The 22,337-nt window shown below is 40.2% G+C and overlaps 1 protein-coding gene across 1 annotated transcript in view; it reads right to left on the bottom strand.

The window, feature by feature from the left end:
* The window catches only part of NWD2 (NACHT and WD repeat domain containing 2), a 139,325-nt gene that overhangs the window by 5,693 nt on the left and 111,295 nt on the right, over positions 1 to 22,337 (bottom strand). Inside the window, exons 4-6 of the mRNA XM_054582249.1 lie at positions 8,861 to 9,064; positions 6,092 to 6,236; positions 2,600 to 3,189 (exon numbers count right to left, since the gene is read on the bottom strand). Of these exons, the coding sequence (XP_054438224.1) occupies positions 2,600 to 3,189; positions 6,092 to 6,236; positions 8,861 to 9,064 (939 nt within the window). The remainder of the gene's footprint in view (positions 1 to 2,599; positions 3,190 to 6,091; positions 6,237 to 8,860; positions 9,065 to 22,337) is intronic.

Below are 22,337 nucleotides of genomic sequence, written 5' to 3'. Positions count from 1 at the left end.
ATGTCCATGAGCCCTTTTTCCTTTTGGCTCAGTCCCTCCACCCCCTGACCTCCCCACCCCACCGGCTGTCACCCTGCTCCCCACCTATGAGCCTGTCCCCATTTTCCTTATTAGTTCCGTGTGTTCATTAGATTCCACAGATGAGTGAAATCATACGGTATTTGTCTTTCTCTGACTGGCTTATTTCACTGAGCATAATGCCCAGCGATCCCACTTCTGGGAATATATCCAAAGGAACCCAAAACACTGATTCAAAAGACCATAAGCAACCCCTATGTTCATTGCAGCCGTATTTACAACTGCCAAGATATGGAAGCAGCTCAAGTGTCCATCAGCAGATAAGTGGATAAAACAACTATGGGACATTTACACTCGGTCATAAAAAAGAAAATTTTACCCTTTGTGACAGTATGGACGGGCCATTTTCAAATTGATCACCTTGATTGTCACCACACTGCCCCACCTGGATTGCATATGTATACAGGCCTATCAGCACATCCCATGTGATCATTTACCTCCTATGCTAGAGCATGTGGAGTTGCATCACATGCACATTTCACTTGGCCAAATTCAACAATATTTCCCCCTCCAACCACCCTTCGCCTTCCCCCCTCCACAACGGAAAAAGCCTTATAGTGAGTGGGAAATGGCCCCTGTGAACTTTCCCCATTTGATTTCAGTTCCCATGGGCCCTCTCAGAGTGTTTCTATCTTGCTTACTTGGATTACCCTAAAGCTTGAAGATTCACATACAAATTAGTGTTCAAAGACACACATGCACATGCATGCACACACATATGTAGACACACATTCATTTTGATGCAACGTGGCCCCTACATGTAAGCTAGCCACTTCATCTGGTGTTGAAGCTGTATCAACTAACACAAGAAGGGATACCAGCAGCTGAGCTTGGTGTATTAAGAAATGGTAAAGTGGTCTTCCCAAGGACTTTTTAAGAGTAAATTTGACATACCTGATTTTCACCTGAGAGTTTACTTTGGAACCTAATCCCCACATAAGGTACCACACAACTGCGCCTATTCTTGTCCTTAAGATGACCTCCTTGAGGTTGTGTAGCATGTGATAGGTCATGACGATGCTCATGCAGTTGAAGAATGCTCTGGCCTTAAGAGAGTACACAGGGAGAACACCACATAGATTCCGAAGTAATACCAGGATAATAGAAGCCATCAGGTTTTGATACCGAGTAAAGAGAAGTTAACCATTTTTAACAAATGGAACAAGAGTGGGCCAGTTTAGACTGAGGTGCCAAGACAATAGATAACACATTCCAGGGTGAGGTCCCAGACCTTCCTGCAGGACTTGAAAGGGAGCTGTGAGAACCAGTTTTGCTACCTTTAATGGACTATCCCCGTCCAGCCTAAAAAAGAGATTTGAGAGGCCAAGAAAAAAGTTGAGGTTAGGGTGCTGATTCATCTATCACCACCCTGATCCCACGGGGGAAGCCTCAGAGATGCCCGACTCCTCGCTTCTAGCCTAGAGAAACGGACCACTTCCAGGGTGTCCCCTAGAGCATGGGGCTGTGGCCATCTGTGTCTGATGACATCTGAGAACTAGGGAGGGTGAGTGGCTGAGGCTGCTGTGTGGGAGGAGTGTTGAAGAGCTGCTGTATTCGAGCTGGAATTTCTCAGGGAAAAAGAAAATACCTGAGTGTTTCCCCTGTACCAGCTGTGAGCCACTAGAAAGAGGGAGCTGAAAATGGCTTTTGTTGGCTCTGTGTTTCCCAGGCCCTATCGAAGGGAGTTGGCTGGGCTGTGGAGAGGATCTTGGTAGAAAGATACTAGAAGTGCTGAATATCTAGGAACCAAGGAAGTGACAAGCTAGAAAAAAGATCTAATCCTCTGTGTCTAGAACTGTAGCTGAGAGCTGCTGAGCAAGGACAAGGGATGTGGGAGGGGAAGAACCTCCAGGGAACCTAGAGAAGGCCTCAGAAGAGGCAGGAAGAGCTTTAGACACCCACCAAGCCCAGAGAGTGCAGAGAGTAGAGATGTACTGGTCATGTAAGAACTTTCTGGCCACCTTACCTTTCCTCTATCCCCTAAACTGCAACCCTACAGGGGTCGTCAATGTGGTTGGGATGTGGGATTAGGGATGGAGGGGGAGGAAAGGAGAAGAGGGTTATGTTCCCCTCTACCACTGTAGATACCTTGTTTATGGTAAGCCTCAGCTGGAGGAGAGAAACGTAGACGGAAATTTCAATGATCGTCTTAGACTGGAAATAAGAATTGTGGAACTGAGACCGACTTCATGTCCAGAAGCAATGGAGGGCTTGTTTTTGCTGAGGAAGGAGAAGAGTTGTGAGGTCTGCACTAGTTTCCATTCCAAGGAACGCTGGCCCTACAATGTGACTTTGAACAGTGGGAGAAGACATAAAGATGTCCTGTGATTGCACCCCATGCATCGTACTCGTTCCACATATGTGTTATACCAGCAAAAGAAAAACACTGAAGTGTCTATACAAACAGGCTAATTATAATTCAGATGGTAAACACAGAAAATGGAAATGAATTTGGTCAATTTATCTTTTCCCATAAGTAAAAGTTTTTATAAATATACACATAAAAGAACAGGCTTTTTACCTTTTTTGCTACTTCAGCTAGCAGCAGCGTCTTCCCAGTGCATGGTCCACCATATATAATAAGTGGGTTGATGTGCCCAGTTTTGCTTGGAAGAATGTATTTATGGACTATGTTTAGAGATTCGCATTTGTACTCATAGAAAGAGGCATACGTTTTACATAATGACGAATGTTGGAGGATTTCGTCATAGAGTGTATCAGTCTCAGTGTCAAAATTCTGTTGCACTGTTGCCTGAATTATATCAATCATGTCCTCATAAAATTGTTTACCGAGTCCTTCTATGTAATGATTTTCTATTTCCTGGGAATAGCCTAGTTTCATGTCACAATGAGTAACAGATGTGTATACTCTGAGATTAGATGACGCAACAATAGTAGGAATAAATTCATCCCTGAGTTTTATCAGCTTCTCTTGGGCTTCTGGGTCCCGAATAATCCTTGGTTCTGTTCCCGTTACATCCATGTATTTTCCCATCTCTGGGATTTTTACAAAACGCTCAATGTTAGCAATTTTCCTGATGTAGCAGACACACTTCTTTAGGAACGCTGGTGTTTGCTTTCCTAGAGCGAAGTCAAACTCATCCTCTATAGCTGAAAGAAAATAAGATATCAAGTTCATTGCTTGAAACAAAGAAGCAACATCTCATACTCTCAGCTCTTACCTCTCAAGTCCTAGTGGTGGATTATTTTGCTTATAGTATGGAGCAGAGTTGTCTACAGAATTATTTCTTAATTCCTTAATTTCTTATTTGTGTTTTCTGAGACAGCCTGGGACCCAGAACAATGGTTTTTAAATAAGATTCTTTAATTCCCTCTCTTGTTGGAGGGAGAGGCTGAACGTAAGCATAAGAAGGCACACAAAGCTTTCATTTAAGTTACTCCTTAGCTTTCCCCTCAGACTACAGGGGTCCAGGAGGCAAGAGCCGGGGCCAGCAGGGGCTGGGAAAGAATGAAGAAGAGGCCACATGAGAAACCTAGTGAGTTTACTGCTTCTCTGTTGGTCTCCCCTTTACATGTAGTGTCACCATTTTATCTGAAGTGTGTCGCTGGGTGCAGGGGGGCAAAGCATGGGGAAAACGAGGGACATCTGTAAGAATACCAACAATTAAAAAAAAGAATGAAGGCTTACAGGGAATGTACTTAGTACAATGATTCTAAAGTAGATGTGATATTGAGGGGAATCACTTTGTAAAGTATACAACTGTCCACCAGGGGTGTGCAAACTTTTGGTGTCTCTGGGCCACACTAGAAGAGGAAGAGTTGCCTTGGGTCACACATGAAACACACTGTGACACGTAATCACAAAAATAATGTCATAATGTTTTAAATAAATTTACAATTTTGTGTTGGACCCCAGGTTGGACACCCTTGGACTGCTATGGTGTATATCTGAAACTAATATAAAATAATATTGAATGTAAACCGTAATTGAAAAATAGAATTAAAAAAAGAGGCTGTACCTAAGCATAACAGGTTGTTAGTATGGACTTAATAATAATACCTGAATAAATGAGTCATCACAGATTAAGTCAACTCTATACAGTTATTTTTAGAAGTGCATCCTCATGATTTTAGGGGACTTCTGTGAATAATTTCTGTTATTTACTTGACTATAAATATTATAAACTTCCCTTCTCCTTATTAGAATACTCTACAGTATTTGTTTTTGCTCTTTGCACTTTTCTTACTACCCTAAAGTTGACCTGGTTACAGCACCTGGAAAAGATGACATCAGGAGGAGGTGCCCACCGCTGGCAACTGTCACTCAGGAGCTATCAGTCTCTCTACTATCCCTGAAACTGCTCAGTTTTCCTGTTCACTGTGGATACCATTCTGAGGTCTAATTTATTTCTCTTCCTCTCCCGTGATTTAAAAAGGTAAAACTGGAAGTATGGTGAAACTTACATTTAAATAAAAATAGTACACCTTTCCAGATTCTAATATCCGTATTTTCAAGATTTCTGAAAATATAAAATACTACAGTTGACCCTTGAACAACATGGGTTTGAACTGCGCAGATCCACTCATACATGGATTTTTTTCAATAAATACATACAGTATAGTAAATGAATTTTCTCATCCTTGTAATTTTATCAATGTTTTCTTTTCTCTAGCTCACTTTTTTGTAAGAATACAGTGTATAACACATATAACAGACTAAATATGTGATAGTATTTAAGTTTGGGGTGTCAAGTTATTCTTGATTTTTGACTGCACGGGAGGCTGGTACCCCAAAGTCACACAGTCATGGTCAGCTATACATCCATTTCAAAGAGTGGGTACTTCTCCAGCAATTTTTATGTGCAGACATGGTCTTAAAATGAGTTGGAAATGTACAGTAAATTGTTCTGGGCAGGTATGTCTTTAAGAGATGTAACCCCAAGCAGAAAACAGATTACTTGCAGTGGTTCATGTTACATAATATGAAATTATTTATATTCATAAACATTCATGTGAACAGGGTTCTTTAGTGTGGAGAAAATTAGGAGAAAGTGTTCGAACACTTGGGCTGTATGATTCTAAATGAGAGGGTGATTTCCCCAGACTGGTGTCTTTTATCAAGAATAGGAAAAGCTTTTGCCCTAGGAATTATTTTTTTTTAAACACAGCTTTTCTTTAAAACAGGGTGATTTTGCCTTTGATAAAGATGAAGAACCAGAGCCTCACAAATGGATCAAAAAGATCCCAAAGGAATAAGAATGTTTGTTAATTTTAAAAAGAGCAATTAATCCTGCCAATTTTAGTATTTTCAGGAAGACCTAAAATAAGACCCAATTTTTGACAGCTTTCAGAGAATGAATTTGTCAAAATTATTTATAATTCCTCTGAGCTGGAATACATGTGTCCAGGGAGAAGGGTATCAAGTGCTTTTTAGGTTTTCACAAATGCTTTGCCATGCCATTCACAAAATCAATCTGAAAACGCAGGTACTGTTGCTTTTTCTTCAATAATTTTCTTACTATCAACTTTCACAATAAATGCTACACTGCTGGCCCTGGCGCCTTTGTCATTCAGCTCAAAAGTCATCTTCTTATTGCCCATTCTATCTAAACTTGGACCCATTTATCCTTCACCAGCACCTGTTGTCCAACTACTGTTTTGTTTTATACATAACACTTATCCTTTCTGACATGATCTTGTCTATTTACTTGATTACTTGCCTATCATTTATTTTCCCACACTGAAAAATAAGTCCCGGGAGAGCAGACACTTTGCCTTCCTATTCATTGTATCCCCAGTGCCTGGCACATAGTATCAACTCAACAAATGTTTGCTGAGCGAGTGAGTGAATGAACGAGTGAACCCTTCAGATGAGAAACACTGGCAGAGTCTGGTCTATTATATCCAGCCTCTTCTGACTACTTTCAAAAATCACATCTCCTGAAGGACTCTTCGAGGTAAGTAAAGACTTATCTATGGGTTAAAACAAAAGAACACTTATCTCTCTGGGAGATGGAAATATGTTAGGGTACTGAGGATGTACAAAAATTACCTGAGAACAGGTACCTCTTAGCTTGGCTGTGTTTCATTTTCCCCTTTTCATGTAACAGTTTTACCGCAGCCTTAAATATCCTTTTGATCTCATCTGATATCTCTTGCCAGGTCTTCCCATTCTCAGCACTGGCTGACGGCTGTATCTACGGAGATGTGAAAGTCAGATATTCGTCTTTAAATCATCAAAGAAAAACTGATATTAAAGAATAAAAGAACTATTATTATTTGAAGGCTTACTACATGCCAATACTATGATAGGTGCTTAACAGACAGTCTCTCACTTAATACTCCCACTAACCCTAAAAGTTAAAAATTACTTCCATGTTAAGTGTGAACTTGCCCAGTTACACAATAGTGTGAACCCAAACAGGATTTCTTTGCTGGGCTTTCTTATACCATGTATTTCCTTCTTGATTTTTGATAAAAATATCATAACAAAATCATCTCTTTAATGTTCTCTAGAGAGGAGAGAAAATTTAAAAGGGGAGGTGCTCATATGTTACTATTTAATTGTCTTTCATTATTTCTTCTTCATTTGTTTTTATTATCTTCTAGGAAATAAAATAGGAGGCTTGCCTACCAAGAAAGTAACCTTTACAGAGTCTTGATGATAATCTTACTCTTACACTCATTCTTTATTTTTTGTCTAAAGAGCATATTTTAATGCAATTTTCACAAAACCTGGAATACTTTCCCAAAATGGAAAGCAAAGGTAAACATTAGAGGCATTTTATGGTGTATCCATGACAGGCTCAATTAAATCTGATTTTGCAGGAATTGCAAAAAGTGAGCTCTCTGTCTGATTTGGAAGTACTAAGTGTATGGCTCGACCCCACATAAGGCGATCCCGTTTTTGATACTTCCTCTTGGCTCCTCCAATCACACATTCTCTTGATTTGATCTTTAGATGAGTTTTAGTGGATCCATGCAGACCCTCCTTGGCTCCAGTCGGGTTGCTCGACACACATCAGCATTCTCTGTCTCCCCTTCCCCTCTCAAAGCCATGAACAAATTTCCCTTCCTGCTTCTCCAAAGTGTGTAAAAAAGTTTTATGTCTATTATCAACCGACAGTAACTATGAAATGCGATAAACCTAAAATGTGGGTGGATGGCAGTTTAGATATTTTAAGAGGCATCCTTAAATGGACAAATTAATCCATTGAAGTGGATGACTCAATACTATTTTTGTAGAAAATTAAATGAGCACCAAGAGTCGGAAATTTTCTCATACAACTCAAAAGTAACGCAGTTGAAAATTGTAATTTTAGTTTGACACACATACACAAAACATACATTCATTTATTTAACAACTGTTTATGCAGATATAGCATGTGAGGTTTAGAGAATAATTTAAATTTCCCTAGAGGGTTATAGAATCAAATGAAGAAGGAATGAGTAAAGCCAATGAAATAGTAACATATAACAAGTGCTCCCAAACCACTGTGTAAGCCTGGTTTCTTGAGGGACTGTGTGTTTTGATAGCTACATTTACTAGCTGCTACATTTACTCTTGGAACATTTAACCAGGGAATGGTTTGGGTTTACCCCAATATTCCTTTCTAGAGAAACAATATTCTTGCAGATAATTACTTTGAAAAATGCACGCGGCAGGGGGGGCGGGCAGGGAGAAAAACCAAGGATTCTAACATGATTTCATATTGCATGGAGAAAATGCTTTATGTTAACTATCAGAGTGACAAATATACTAGGTCTTTAAATGAAGTACTGTTGGCAACCCAGGGCTCTCCTGCTGGAGCTGCCTGGTGCTAAATGTATCAAGGCTTGTTGTCTTTGAAGAGGGATGGAATCTATGGCTTCCTTTCAATTCTCTCTAAATTATCTGTGCAATGAATAGGCCCAGCCATTTTCTGTTCCTCCTTCATTCAGTTGCAGGGGACACACAGCAGATACATCTGGGAACCAGGCTGGGGAGGGACAATGTGTCCATCGTACTCATGCATGAGTCCACCTAACTCCAAGGTCCCACACAAGATTTAAGAAATATAAAGTAACTCTGCATGAAATGTTAAAGAAAAAATATTGAATTAAAAGACAAGAAACTATGAAAAAATAGGTAGATTTAAAAAGACCATCCCGCCAAACAAAGTATGTTTCACAAATTGAAAGTACAGCTCTTGAACTTGAAAACTCAATGTGTAGACAGAGTGAACAGAGCTGAAGAAAACATTTCTGAACTGGAAAAAAATCTAAAATAATCTTCTGGAAAGCAGCACAGGGAGATAAGGAAACTGATAATGTGAAAGAGGATTAAGTGATAGGGAAGATGAACTGAGGTGGTCGAATCCACTTCTAGAATAAAAGCAAAAAGGAAAGAACGGAGAAAATGGAGGAGAGATGATTTGATGAGATGGTGTCTGAGAATTTTCCACATCTGACAGAATATGTGTATTTACAAACATAAGAAGCATGACATATATTAAACAAAACAAATAAACAGTTTGCAAGACAGGAAAAATAGAAGTATTTTCAGAAGAAACACTGAGAAGAGCTTATCTCTAACAGACCCTTCATGAGTGGAACTTCCAGGAGATGTACCTCAAGAAGGAGGAAATGATCCCGGAAAGAAAGTCTGAGGTGCTAAAAAGAAAGGTGACTCACAGATTGGAAAGTTTCTTAGCTTTGGATTTCGTAGTTAAAAGGAAATCCAGGGCCCCGGGCAGAATAACTTGAAGTCTACCACTCCCAGGTGACATTAACAGGTTACAGAAATGGACAGACACATACTTTGCAGAGAAAGGTAACTTACTGCATTTTTATTGCTTTTCAGCATTTCTGATTTGGGCCTGAGGTAATAAGCTGCTGGCACCGAGTTCTCATCTCGACAGTACCACTCTTCCAGCAGCTGGGTCTCCAGCTTGGCCTCCACGGCAGCATCCAAAATCATCTCAAACTCTGAGGCTTCCACCTCTCCGGGGATTCGGATGTTCCCATATTTTTCCCCTAATAGTCCCTGTGTATCAACAAGAAAGTTCAGTTTAGCGTATCACCAGGAAAGTTCATTTTAGTATTCACGTGATGTGGTTACTCGATAAATACTAATATATACTTTGTGACATCAGCTTCCTCTTTTAATGACAGTGAATAATTACCCCCTCTCCCCCCATGGATAATTTTGTAAGTAAAAGTAGAACAGTTGTATTGTAATTATAGTAAGTTTTAACAATACTGTAATTATAATAAGTTTTTTACATACTGAGAAATGAGATTGCATATCATATTAGGCAAATTCAAAATACAGAATTTTGTAGCAAATTTATTTTCCCAAAGTTTACGTAATACAACAAAAGTTCTTGAGATTTTTTGGTTTGTTCGTGTCACAGAAAAATGACATGCTGGACTCTATGAAATATCAAACAGGTAAACTCTCAAACAAAAGAAATGGTTTCTACAGAGTTAATGGTGTGATTTTCAAGCTCCAGATTTACCCAGCTACAAAGGGAAAAAAGTATGACATCATTAAATGTGAAATAACTATCAACCCAACTGGTAGCATTTCAAAATATGAACAAGGTATCATTTTTTCTCTATTAAATTGTCAAGGAAAAACTTGCTCAGGGTTATGTGAAGATGTGAGAAAATACCCACATAGTGCTGATGGGTCTGTCAACTGATCCGATATTTCTTTGAAGGGTATTCTGGCAACGGGTATCCAAAGCTTTAAAAATATATATAACTTTTGACTCAAAAATTTTTCTTTGGGGACTCTGTCTTTAGAAAATAATTAAAGATGTACCTATAGATTTAACAGAATATTTAGGCTGAACCTAAATGTTTTAACAATAAAGAGCTGGTATAACAACGTAAGTGCCCAGCGAAGGGGATCACTGAAATATTTCATGGTATGTTTCTTTATTCAGGGGCTATTCCAAGTTATGTTCTAGAGCTGTGCTGACACGGAAAGATGTTTATAATATACTGTTAAGTGAAAAGATAAGTTACAAAACAGCATGTATAAGGCAAGTCCAGTGTTTCACCTAGTCTCATATATATGAATATCATGTATGTGTATACACAAACATACATATACACATAAGAGCTTTTATAAGCACACACAGCAAAGTCAATGGCTATCTTTAAGTGGTTAGTTTTAAGTTTACTTAGGTTGTTTTATGGGTTTGTTGTTTTTTTATTAAAAAACTTTTTTGGGGGTAATACATATGTATTATTTTGTGGTGAGGAAAACAGCAGGTATTAACAATTTTAAACTCAGCAACACACTGTCTGTGCTCGGGCATTTCTTGTTGGTAAGTCTGCATGTTTGATATTTCATAGGCTCAAGCATGTCCTTTTTCTGTGTCATGCATATACCAAAAATTCTCAAGAGTAGAACAAATTTTGTTGTATTATGTAAACTCTGGGAAAATCAATTTGCTTAATAGCATCTGGTATTTCAATTAATCTTCAATAACATACGCAGTAGAAACAAGGACTAACAAAGAGGAGCTCTTAACACAAATCTCTGCTACGAAGGGCAAGTTTGTCTGCATTATAGTATCTGTGGGAAGGTTCCTGTTTAGTTTGTGGGCATCTTCGTCCCTTCTCCTCCTGTTGAAAAGCACCTTTACCACGTACTTCAAGCCTTGTTTGCCCAAGGACCACGACTGGAACGTGAATCGCGCTTTGGCTTCCCTGTGCGCGTCCCATTCCTGCCTGTCCCTGCCGGTCCCCAGTGCTCTTTCCAGATCCCGCGGGTGGGCAGGCGAGAGAACCAAAGTCCTGGGTAGGCCTGCATTGCAAATCAGCTCGTGCCCTAAACTCTGCTACAAGGTAGTAAACCCCTTTTGGGCAGAAGCCAGAGCTGTTTATGCCTAGCACACAAAAAATATTAATAAACATTTGTTGAATAAAAAATCTAGACAGAGAAAGAACTAATTAGAACTTGCTCTATTTGTATTTGAATTTTTTCTTATATTCATAGGCAAAGTAACAATTCGGGAAGGTACCTGTTTCCAGGGGTTTCCCCCCCTCTCACTTGAGGACATTTTTTCATTGCTTTTAGAGAGAAAGGTGGGTGGGAGGGGGTGGGGAGAGAGAGAGGGAGAGAAAGATAAAAGAAACACCAATTGGTTGGCTTCTCGTATGCGCCCCAACGGGGGATTGAACCCACAACCTGGGTATGTGCCCTGACTGGGAATCAAACTCATGACCCATCAGTCTAGGGGATGACATTCCAACAAACTGAACCACACGGGCCAGGGCGGGGAAGGTACCAGTTTTGTCAGCAACCTTCATTTTAGCCTGCAGTGTTTTAGCAGAGGCTGCCTAAATGCATTTCTGGTTGGGCCTTGTCCTATCTCCTTCGCACAGAATCCATCCCATCTAACTGGTTCACTGAAAATGACTGTGGCCAACTGAACTCACTGTTTCGAGCTCCGGTCTCCTCAGCTGGAACCCTAATGACCAGGCAGGAGGGGAGTACAAACTGATGGTTCTCTTGAGCTGGAGAAATCCTTTTGGAAGGGACTTGAATGAGGAACTCCTCATCCCTGGTCTCCACTATTCCAGCACGGTAAAGGAGGGCTTATACCTCTTTTGAGATAAGGGTGTTCTAAATCTCAATTCAATGTATCAGCCTGAAGGCCAATTAAAAACATTTTTATCTTAATCTGCATTTGTTTGGGGCTATTCTTGACAGAAAGTTGTATGCAACAAAAGTAACATTATTTGGAGTTGTTTCTCACCTTTAACAGTTCCTCTTCTACAATCTTTTAGATTAAAGTTGGGCAAATGAGCCTGCACAACCTCTCATTCTGCCATGAATACTGAGGGAGATGATTATCCTATTGATCATCCTATTACCCGTGACTAGTTCTGGATAAGGATAGTCAGCATCCTCAGCCAGGCTGCCTGTCCCAAGGAGTGAGGTGTTAGTGCTGGGGACAAGCCACCCAGCAAAGCCACAGGGGCACAGTAGGAAAAAAGAAGACTTCTAAACAGTAGCCAGAGGAATCCAAAACAGCACACAGGTGGAGCTTGGCCAAGGTTGGAGGGCTTGCTGGACAGGCAGAACATTAAACATGGGATTTAGTAATGGATGGTTCCCCTTGTAGCAGCCAGTGGAGCCCAGGAAGGCTCTGCTACCAAGTTCCAAGACTGGATTTTGGACAGGCCTTGGAAACGAGGCAAAATAGTGATGAGTCAAGTAAGATCATGTGCCAGGGCAGGAGCATCCTCGCGGCACCGGTGATTTACGAACTGTTGTTTCCTCATCTTCTCTCTGCTCTCCGTGGCCTCAGAGTTAAGGGCAGGGTCCAGTCTATGGATCGATTTCTAAAATATGCTTCCTGGATTATCTGCCCCTGGATGAGCCAGGTGGGTTGTTAAAATGTTAAAATGTAGTTACTAGACCGCATTTTAGACTTAAAGGACACTGTGGTTAGGGGGCCTTGGAATCTAGATTTTAAAATGCGGTTATAAATAAATCTAGAATCAGAGAACCACTGCTCTGGATGGGCAAGGCACATGCGGTTTCAGGAGTGACGGTCAGCAGGCACTGAAAGGCAGGACAGGGAACACAGCAGGCCACTACAAAATCGAAGGCTATTTAAAAATATTTGAGTTGAACAGCTGGCACCAAATATTATTAGTTACTTGATCGATATGCAAGGCAAAAATGTTCCCTAGAATAGAGATTACCAAAGAAGAAAAAATATCCTCATTCAATTCAAATAACAAATACGTATCGAGTGCCTACTATGTATAAAGTGGTAATATAGAACTCCAGAAAAGTAAAAATGTGCTACAGGCTTAAAGTTACTTATTGGATTGTTCTCCCCAAGCCTTCTCCCTTCTCTCTATTGATTCTTCCATTAGGTGGAATGCTCATAAATCATGAAGCTGTGACTTTTCAGGGATCTAAGACAGAAGCCTGCTTCAGTCTTATCTTGCTATTGGAGAAACAGCAAAAAGAGAAATAGCAAAAGAGAAGTTTGCTGCTACATCTTTTGGGAAGACTTTTCTGGGCTCTGTGTGCTTATTATAGTCCTAAGGTAACACATAAAAGATGTCTATATTTAACAGAGCCAGGGAGTGTCAACTTGGAGAGTCAGTCCAGCTGAGTCATAAAGTCATAAAGTTCACACAAGTCAATGGCTCAGAGCAGGGGGAGAGGTGTGGGACCAAGTCTGCGAGGCTAGAAGAGTGGAGGCGGCAAGCTGCGGTCCAGCCTTGGTTTCCTGATCCGCCTGTCTCTTAGCTCTGTAGCCCTGGGGAGCAGGCATGCATGACGCGCGGCAGCCACAGAAACTACGGACAAGGACGCGTCCCCCTCTCTTCACCGGCAATGGGACGTTCACTCCCACCACCAAGAGAGAATCGGATTTTCCACAGTCTCAGAATTGGATTTTCAAGGAGCTTATGTTTTGCTTAGTTGAAACAACTTTGTAGGAGAAATTCAGTGGAGAGTTCAGGGGCTACATAGGATTTTGCATTTAGGTCCTTGATCAATCTGCCTGTGTGACCCTGCGTGGAAGCAACGCATGTGTCTTAAATAACTTTCCACTTTTTATTGAATGATTTAAACACACTGTCAATACATCTGAACATAAACATACGGGATTTCACCTGTCTGCAGAAATCCATAATGTTCTCTCCCACCCACCTAGTCAAGTGGGAAAACCTTTTTAAATTGGCCCATTCTTAAACACTGATGGTACATCATATTAGTTAGGTAAAAAGCAATAATCCATCTAAGTGCTCAAATATAATCTGGGAGTTAAGTCCAAATGGATAAAAAATCTAAAAAAATTTTCTAACATTTTAAACTGTAGTTTCTGCATGTAAAATTCTAGCATAAGAAATACTTCCAGATGCTGCGGAAGTAGAGAGGTGGCAGTTAATCAACGTTATAAACATACTAAATGCCACTGGATTGTTTGCTTTAAAATGGTTAATTTTGTTATAGGGATTTCACTTCATTTTAAAAAGTGAAATATTTTATGCGCTATTGATACCATTATAAATGGGAACTTTAATGTAAAAGGACTCTTCTTTTTGTATCTTCTTTTCCTTTTTTTACATGCTGCTATAGATACACCTAAGCTACGGCTTTCAAAGGCTTAGATAGAACATTTTCTAACCCCTCAATTGATTTTTCTTTTCCATTCGGCGAACAGTGACTCCCCCAGCCCTCACGCTGCTCTTTCTGTGCAGTTGGTTCTGACTGGGCTTGCAATCTGAGACTCCTCGGGGTCAGACTCCGATCGTATGCAGCTTTTATTGCAGCAAACAGAAAAGGAGGATTCAGGTGTTCTTCACTGTCACCTCCGTCTGTCCTTGCCTTTCCTCTGAGGTGGCCTCTCAGGGAAGAGGTGAGGGAAGAGTCTTTTTGGGGTGATGGATGGCATTCTTTGCAGAGAGGTGGGCAAGTGCTCCCACGGGGGCCGCTGGAAGGGAAAGGAGGGACCCTGCCACCGGCCCCCCGCCCCCACCGGTACGGTCATAAGCTGAGGCACATACTCTTTAGTAAATGCCCTATTCTTCCTAATCCAGTCACCAAAGTAAGGCAGGTGGGACTATTCCTTCCTTTCTAAAAGCTCCCCCTTTATACTGAAAACAAAACCCCCATTTATATACACATTTTCCCTGACACATAATCTCATCTAATGTTCAGGATTCTGTGAAATGGGGTGAATTGCTGAAGGGGACATCAAGGCTCACAGGCATCAGCTGGCTTGCCCAAGACCACTTCTCTAAGAAGACGCAGACTACCAACACTTGAATACGGGGTGTTTAACTCAAACATTTCTTGCTACGCTCCTTTCTGAGAGAGACTCCAGCTGCCTTATTTGCTTGTGATGGCTCTCGTAGGCTGGGCCAGTGGAGGGACATGTGAGGCCGGGCGGTGTGAGCGCCGCACAGCTTCAGGCGTGCCGTTCACGTGGAACGCAGCGTGTTCAATGGTTCTGGGGGGCGGCATTCCTTTTGTCTGACGTATGGTTGAGTGGAGGGACAAAGATGGTTGTGACGTATTTCCTAGAGCTCAGAGCCAACTGTCATAGTCAGAGCTCTACTGAGGAGTAATACCAACCACACCATACTAAAGAGTCAGCTGCACCTGCCTCACAATGTTCTTTTCTTAATATTTTTCAAAGTCACCAGTCACCTTTCACAACCAATACATTTTTAAATACAAACAATGCAGGGTAATTTAGAAGTGAATTGCAACTCAATTACTCCAGCTTTATTTCATGCGTCACAAGACGCAAGAGTAAACGCAGAAAAGGGGACGGGATGGTGAACTTGGTGTGGCAGCCTGACGGCCACGGAATGAACCCACAGACATTGGCTGATCATTGTCTCTGGGTACGTCTGGGAGGTGTTTCTGGATGAGATCGGAGTCAGCAGACTGAGTGAAGCAGCGGTCCTTCCGCGGTGTGGGCGGACATGATCCAATCCATTGTGGGCCGGAACACAACAAAAAGGCGGAGGAGGGGAGACGCACTCTCTCTGCCCGACCGCAGGAGCTGGGGCACTGGTGCCCTGCGCCCAGCCTGGGGCTTCCTCCCCCTGGGACTGCTGGGTCTCAGGCCTGCAGACTCGGGCTGGGCCGAAACCACTGGCTTGCCTTGGTTTCCAGATGGAGAGGGCAATACCATGGGACTTCTCGGCCTCCATAATCATATGAGCCAATTCTTTATAATAAATCTTTATATGTACATATCCTTTGTACGTACATAATATATATCCTTTATATATAAACATACCATATATATACACACATACATATAATCTTAATGGTGTATATGTGTATATATCTGTTTATATACATGTCTCCTATTGGTTCCATTTCTCTGGAGAATTGTGGCTAATACAGAGGGCGATATGGAATTAAATTGGGAAATGATGACAGGTGACTAAAACATTGTCTGTTGGAACTAGGTAATGTCCCCAATAAAGATGATCTGATAAGCTATTTAAGAAAGGTCATATCTTTGGCACCAACAGACATAAGGGTAATATCTTTAGAAAACTGTTCACCTCTCAAGCATTAGAGATACACTTTTGCTTGCAGGGTTGCCAAGGATGGATGTTAGCAGACATATTAAGCATATAAAGTTTAGTATTTTTCATTTGAATGCATTCAATTATCGAGCTATCCACGATGGAATTCATGCTATGTAAAGATCAGATATTTACTGGCATCTGTCTATGGGCAAAAAATATCCATTTTCCACAACTTGTACATAGCGAGCCTGTGTTTCACATGCCACAAAAATGAGATTCTGAAGTAGGATATACAGACACAGAGATACATTCATTCACACCAATAATCGGCTAATAAATACAGGCTATTTTGAGGTTAGGAAAAGGCAAGATGTTAGGAGTAACCTTGACAAGTTGTTTCACCTCTGATTCTCAGCTTTCATGTCTATAAAGATAGGTATTACTTTAGCCTTGTATATTCATCTGGCCACATATGTATTCTGACTTACTGTGAGGATGAAATAGTTACTCTAGGCGAAAGCACTCTGTGAAAGGTGAGACACTTGGCAAGATATAAGGCACCACTCCTTTACTGAAACATAATTTATGGAGAAACTGCATATTCAGCATACTCAACCATACATACACATACCAGAAATAAATGCTGAGAAATACTGCCGAGTAGATACGTAAGGGAATGAAATATCTCTTGATTGAAAAAAGAGACAGAGAAAATAGCAAGGAGGTAAAGAAAGTATAGATAGTTGCTCAAAGGTATCACAAAGGTGATAAAATATATGGTCAGATAAGGACAAACTCCACTCTCCATGGGTGGAGAAAAAAGCTTAAAAGAATTGTGTTCAGCTAACTGCATTCGCTGGCTGCAAGGACAGCAACAGATGTAGGGAGAAAACGTTTACAGAGAACACAGGCGGTGTGCTGTAGGGACAGCTGACAACCCGCATGTGAAACAGAAGTTTTAAAAAATGAAGCCATTTGTATTGATGGTGTGTTAATAACCACGTATGCAGGAATCAGGTGATTTAAATTTAAGGCCAGCATCAGTATGAACTGAATTGCATCCTCCTCTGGAATTTGCACCTTGAAGCCCTAAGTCCTCCATGGGACTGGCCTGAAGACTAGTCCTTTAAGGAAGTGATTGAGGTTAAATGAGGTCATAAGGGGCGTGGAGCCTTGATCTCGTAGGACTGATGCCCTTGTAAGAAGAGGAAGACGGGAGACACCAGGCCTGTTTCTGTCAAGTGAGAGCACAGGGAGAAGGCAGCACACAGAAAGTCCTCACCAGCACCTGACCACGCTGCCTCCTTGGGCGAGGACTTCGAGACTCCACAACTGCGAAGGTGTAAATTTCTGTTATTTAAGCCACACATTCTATTGGGTTGACCAAAAAGTCCAGTACATTCTTTCCATAAAAAAAGACACATTTTTCATTTTCACCAATAACTTTATTGACTTGGATATTTTGAATATGTCAGCTATCTCCCACTACTGGCTTCTAGGGGTGCTGCTAAACATCTTCCAATGCATAAGACAGCCCCACAGCAAAAAATTATTTGGCCAAAATGTCAATAGTAGGAAGAAACTTCACAAACTACTTTTGACACATTTGATTCATCATAGCACCTTCTCCATACACGGCACAAATCTTTTTTTTTGCATTGCAGTTGTGTTTTTACCTTTCTTGAAATAATATAGCACAACAGGTTGAAAATGCTGCATATTATTTTCCCACCTGCAGTATTAAAATTCACCAATTTTGATGTTTTAAAAAATGCACACTGATGTGACAGCTGTCACAATACAATCTAACCAAATTGTTTCTAATGAAGTTAAAGACAACTAAGCAGTACTAGAGCCACTGTACAGAAAAAATGTAACAGACTTTTTGGCCAACGTATAATATGTTGTTGTGATGGCCCGAGCTGACAAATACAAACAAAATGAAGCAGATTTTGTCAATGTAAGATCTGGTATCTTTGTCAATTCATCATAAAATGAATTAAGAGGGTAAGGTCATAGATGACATGATTTACTAATTTCATTTATACAGCAGAAAAACTAAGTTGATGACTCAATCTAGTTTGAGAGTCTCAGCTTTCTCATAATCAAGTTATAATATTACCTTTCCTTAAATCTGATATTCATGGTTTAACTATGATTGTGAAATTTACATACTTAAACCCACTGCTGAACTTAAACTTGTATCAATGATAATTCTGCTATTTTCACTGCTTATATGACGCTTGTGTCTGTAAGGAAGTTTCATCACCTGCAAAATATAAAGCACATATATCATTCTTTGGAGACATAAAAACTAAGGCATAAAAACCACAAGAGTGAAAGGATTGGGTGACAGACTGCAGGGAATGGAACCATTCTGAAGTTTGCAGTTCATTTGCATCAGTTCCAAAGTCCAGAAGACAACCCTCACCCCGACTACTACCTTACAAGACAGAAAACTGAGAAATGTGTCCAGATTATTGGAATTCTAAAATGCTAGAGAAAAATTCACTGAGAAAGTGAATGCAGAAGAATAGGGTTTGTGTGTGTGTGTGTGCGCACGTGTGTGCGCACATGCGTGTGTGTGCACATGTGCGTGCGGTGGTGGTGGTGGTGGAAGAGGAGTTGGGAGAGAGTTTTGGACATAGAAGAAGTAGATATCGACTATTCAAATGATCTCCACGAAGCCATTAAAAACAGAGATCTGTAGGTCAAAGGAGTTATCTGGCTGGAAAAGCTGTTTTGGAAGTCACCATGCATTCACTCAACATATATCTATTCACAATACCTAACTTGACTTGTAGGATGACCAGCCATTTTGATTTGCTCAGGGCTGTCTCAGTGTGAGCACTGAAAGTCCCAGAAACCCCTTCATCCCCAGGCAAGCTGGGGCAGCTGTGACATTAACAAGACAGCCACGGTCCTTGTTCCGTTTGGGCTTTCATTCTGGGGGTCCCTTCAGGTATGGGCATACCTCGCTTTACTGTGCTTCACAGGTGTTGAGTACTTTACAAACTGAAGGCAAGAGCCTTCACCAGCAGGATTACCACTCACTTTATTATGATACCTGCTTTACTGTGATGGTCTGGAGCTGCTCCCGCAACGCCTCCAAGGTGTGCCTGTATCTGTATGGGCTAGAGAGTTCATGGGGGAGTTACAGGGTAGAAAGAGAGAGGGCTGAGGCACCAACCTTCCTATGGGTACAGAGCATGAGGGGAAGAGTGGAATGGTATCCTGGAAGCCCAGAAAGAAGAGAATGCTTTTCAAAACATTTACACAGTGTTCCCATAAAAGCAGTGGAAAAATGGACAAAGGACATCAATATATTAAATCATTGAAGCAGAAACACAAACACCAGTGAGCATGAAAAATAAAAATGCTTAACTCTATTAACAATCATAGGACTGCAAATGAAAACACGTGTGATAAGATCTTTTTGCTTATCAAACTTATAAAGGAAAGTAATACCAAGTGGTGCTTAGGCCGCAAGGAAATGGGCACTCTCAGACACAGAGTGCCAAGAAAAACGGGGATGGTCTTGCTGAGCGTGTAACTGGCAGCAGGGGTAAAATGCCTCTTGTAGAAATCCACTCTTCCTTTTGCCTAAAGATTTGTGTACACAGAAGCTCGGCAATTTTTAGCTTGAATCCTTGTCTTATTCTGTAAGAGGATTTTACTAGTGTTAATATAAACAAGAAAACTGAGTGCAAAATTGCCCAACATAATTACTAATTCACATAATGTGTGGGGAAGAATTCTGTTCAAATTTCTGTTTTTCTAATTCTGAGTAACTAAAAAAAATGGAGAACATACAAAGCATAAAATAAACAACTCTGTCCCCACATCCCAGCCTGACAACTCAACATTTGGTCATGTTTTCAAAATGATTTTTTAAAAAAATTAATAGACTTTTAAAAAATAATTTTAGACTTACAGAAAAATTGAGCAGATAGTACTGGAAGTTCCCATTTACCACCCCTCCTCCACCAATTTTCCTATTTTTAATATCTTACATTAGTAATGAATATTTGTCACAATTACTGAACCACTACTGGTCTATCTTTATGAGCTACAGCCTATAGTTTATTCAGATTGCCACAGTTTATCCTTAATGTCCTTCTTCTGTTCTAGGATGCCATCCAGTATCCCATGTTACACTTGGTTGTCATTTTTCCTTGGGTTCTTCTTAGCTATGATACTTTTTCCAGTTTTCTTTGTTTTTGATGACTTTGATCATTTTTGGGTTTTGTAGGATGCCCCCACTGGAATTTGCCTGATATTTTTCTCACTATTTTACTGGAGTTAATGGTTTTTTGGGGAGGAACACTGTAAAGGTAAAGTGCATTTTCATCATGTCAAGGAACTTAATACCAACATAACTTATGAGTGTTGATATTGATCTAAATCACCTGGCTGAGGTAGCATTTGGTGCATTTCTCCACTGTAAATATACTTCTCCACCCCCTCCCCATTTTCATACTGTACTCATTAGAAGCAAGTCACATGCCCAGCCCACACTTAAGGGCTGGGAGTTAGGCTCCTCTCCTTTAGGGTGGTGTACCTACATAATTTGGAATTATTTTGCAAAGAGATTTGTCTCTTCTTCTCTCATTTATTTAGTCAATCATTTCTATAAGTAGCAACTTATGAATATTTATTTTATATTCAGGGTCTGATCCAATGTTAGTTTATTTTGTTGCTCAAATTATTTTGGCTTTGGTGGAATTTTTTTTTAAAAGAACTAGTAACTTTCTGCCACTACAAGATGCTCCAGGTTCTCCTTGTGTGTTTCCTGCTCCAGCTCCAGAGTCACTCATTTCTCCAAGGAGCTCTTCCTTGTTCTTTTTATTGGAGAGCAGAGGCAAGACCTGGGTGCTAGATGTGTTTTGTGCTACTCCAGTGTCATTTCTTTTAGGACTTCTTAGCTGAGAGAACAAAGAATTTCATGTGCAAATACTAACCTCTGTATAGACACGTACCTGTAAATATTTCTGTAGGTTACCATTTGTGCTCTATATTAATTATCCTTACACTTAATTTTTCCTAAGTTAAACATGAGTTCTCTATAAACTCCATCAAGTGCCTCCACTTCTAATCCATCACCATGTGGATGAATCAGTCTAGCCTCTTATTCTGGCTGATCAGTACACTTCGACTCCAACTGCGAGAAACCTGGATCCTGCCATCGGCCATTCATTTCATTTGTTCTGATCCTTAATGTACATACAGCAGTATCAGAATTGTCAGCCTCTGCCTTGTGGGAGATTATTTCATTGACAAGAGTACTGCTCTTTGTTTTTAATTTTATTTTAAAATCATGTTTATTCTACTACAGTTGTCTCAGTTTTTCCCCCTTTGCCCCCCTCCACCCATCCCACCCCGCCCCCCTCTCCCACACTCAATTCCTACCCTGTTGTCCATGTCCATGGGTCATTCATACATGTCCTTTGTTTAGTCCCTTTCCCTTCTTTCCACCATTGTCCTCCTTCCCCATCCCCTCTGGTCACTTTCAGTCTGCTCCATGCTTCCTTGCCTGTGGTTTATTTTGTTCGTTAGTTAATTTTGTTGAATAGATTCCACTTATAGGTGAGATCATGTGGTATTCATCTTTCACCGACTGGCTTATTTCACTTAACATAATATTCCCCAGTTCCATCCATGATGTCACAAAAGGTAGGAGTTCCTTCCTTCTTTCTTTCTTTTTTCTAAATGCAGATTGCCTTTATTTTTTTTAAATGTCAAGATCCATTATAAAATATTAAAAAATTTAAAGTACTGTTCTTCAGCACAGTTCCTTTCGCCTTTAATGTTACAGGTTCCATTCCTTTTCAACTGTAGTTTTTAAATAAAATAAATAAAACATAACAGATTAAGTCGAATTCCCCTTTGACCTGCAAATTCAGGCTGAGTCCCCTCTTTTCCTTCTGAAAATGCACATAATATATTTGCTACATACCCTTTCAGTCTACTTTTATATTTTATATATACTGATATATATATATATATATATATATATATATGCATTTTATTTTGAAATTTACACAAAATATATATGGGGTCTATTCTGCACTTTTTTTTCATTTTTATATTTTTGCGATGACTGTTGATAAATTTAGATTTGGTTTATTCCTTTGCGTAGTTATGATATCCCACCATAAAAATATTCTACATTTTCTTCACCATTTTTTTTTACTGATATTTAGATTCTTCCAATTGCTCTTTTGCTTTTAAAACTAAGACCATACAAAATATCCCATCATTAATCCAGCGAATATTGA

Source organism: Pteronotus mesoamericanus, unplaced genomic scaffold (assembly GCF_021234165.1).
Source record: "Pteronotus mesoamericanus isolate MK-2021 breed Mesoamerican mustached bat unplaced genomic scaffold, CSHL_Meso_final contig_68, whole genome shotgun sequence".
NCBI classification, from domain to species: Eukaryota; Metazoa; Chordata; class Mammalia; order Chiroptera; family Mormoopidae; genus Pteronotus; species Pteronotus mesoamericanus.
The sequence above is the reverse complement of the archived record's forward strand: the minus strand, read 5'-3'. Positions and strand labels throughout refer to the sequence as shown.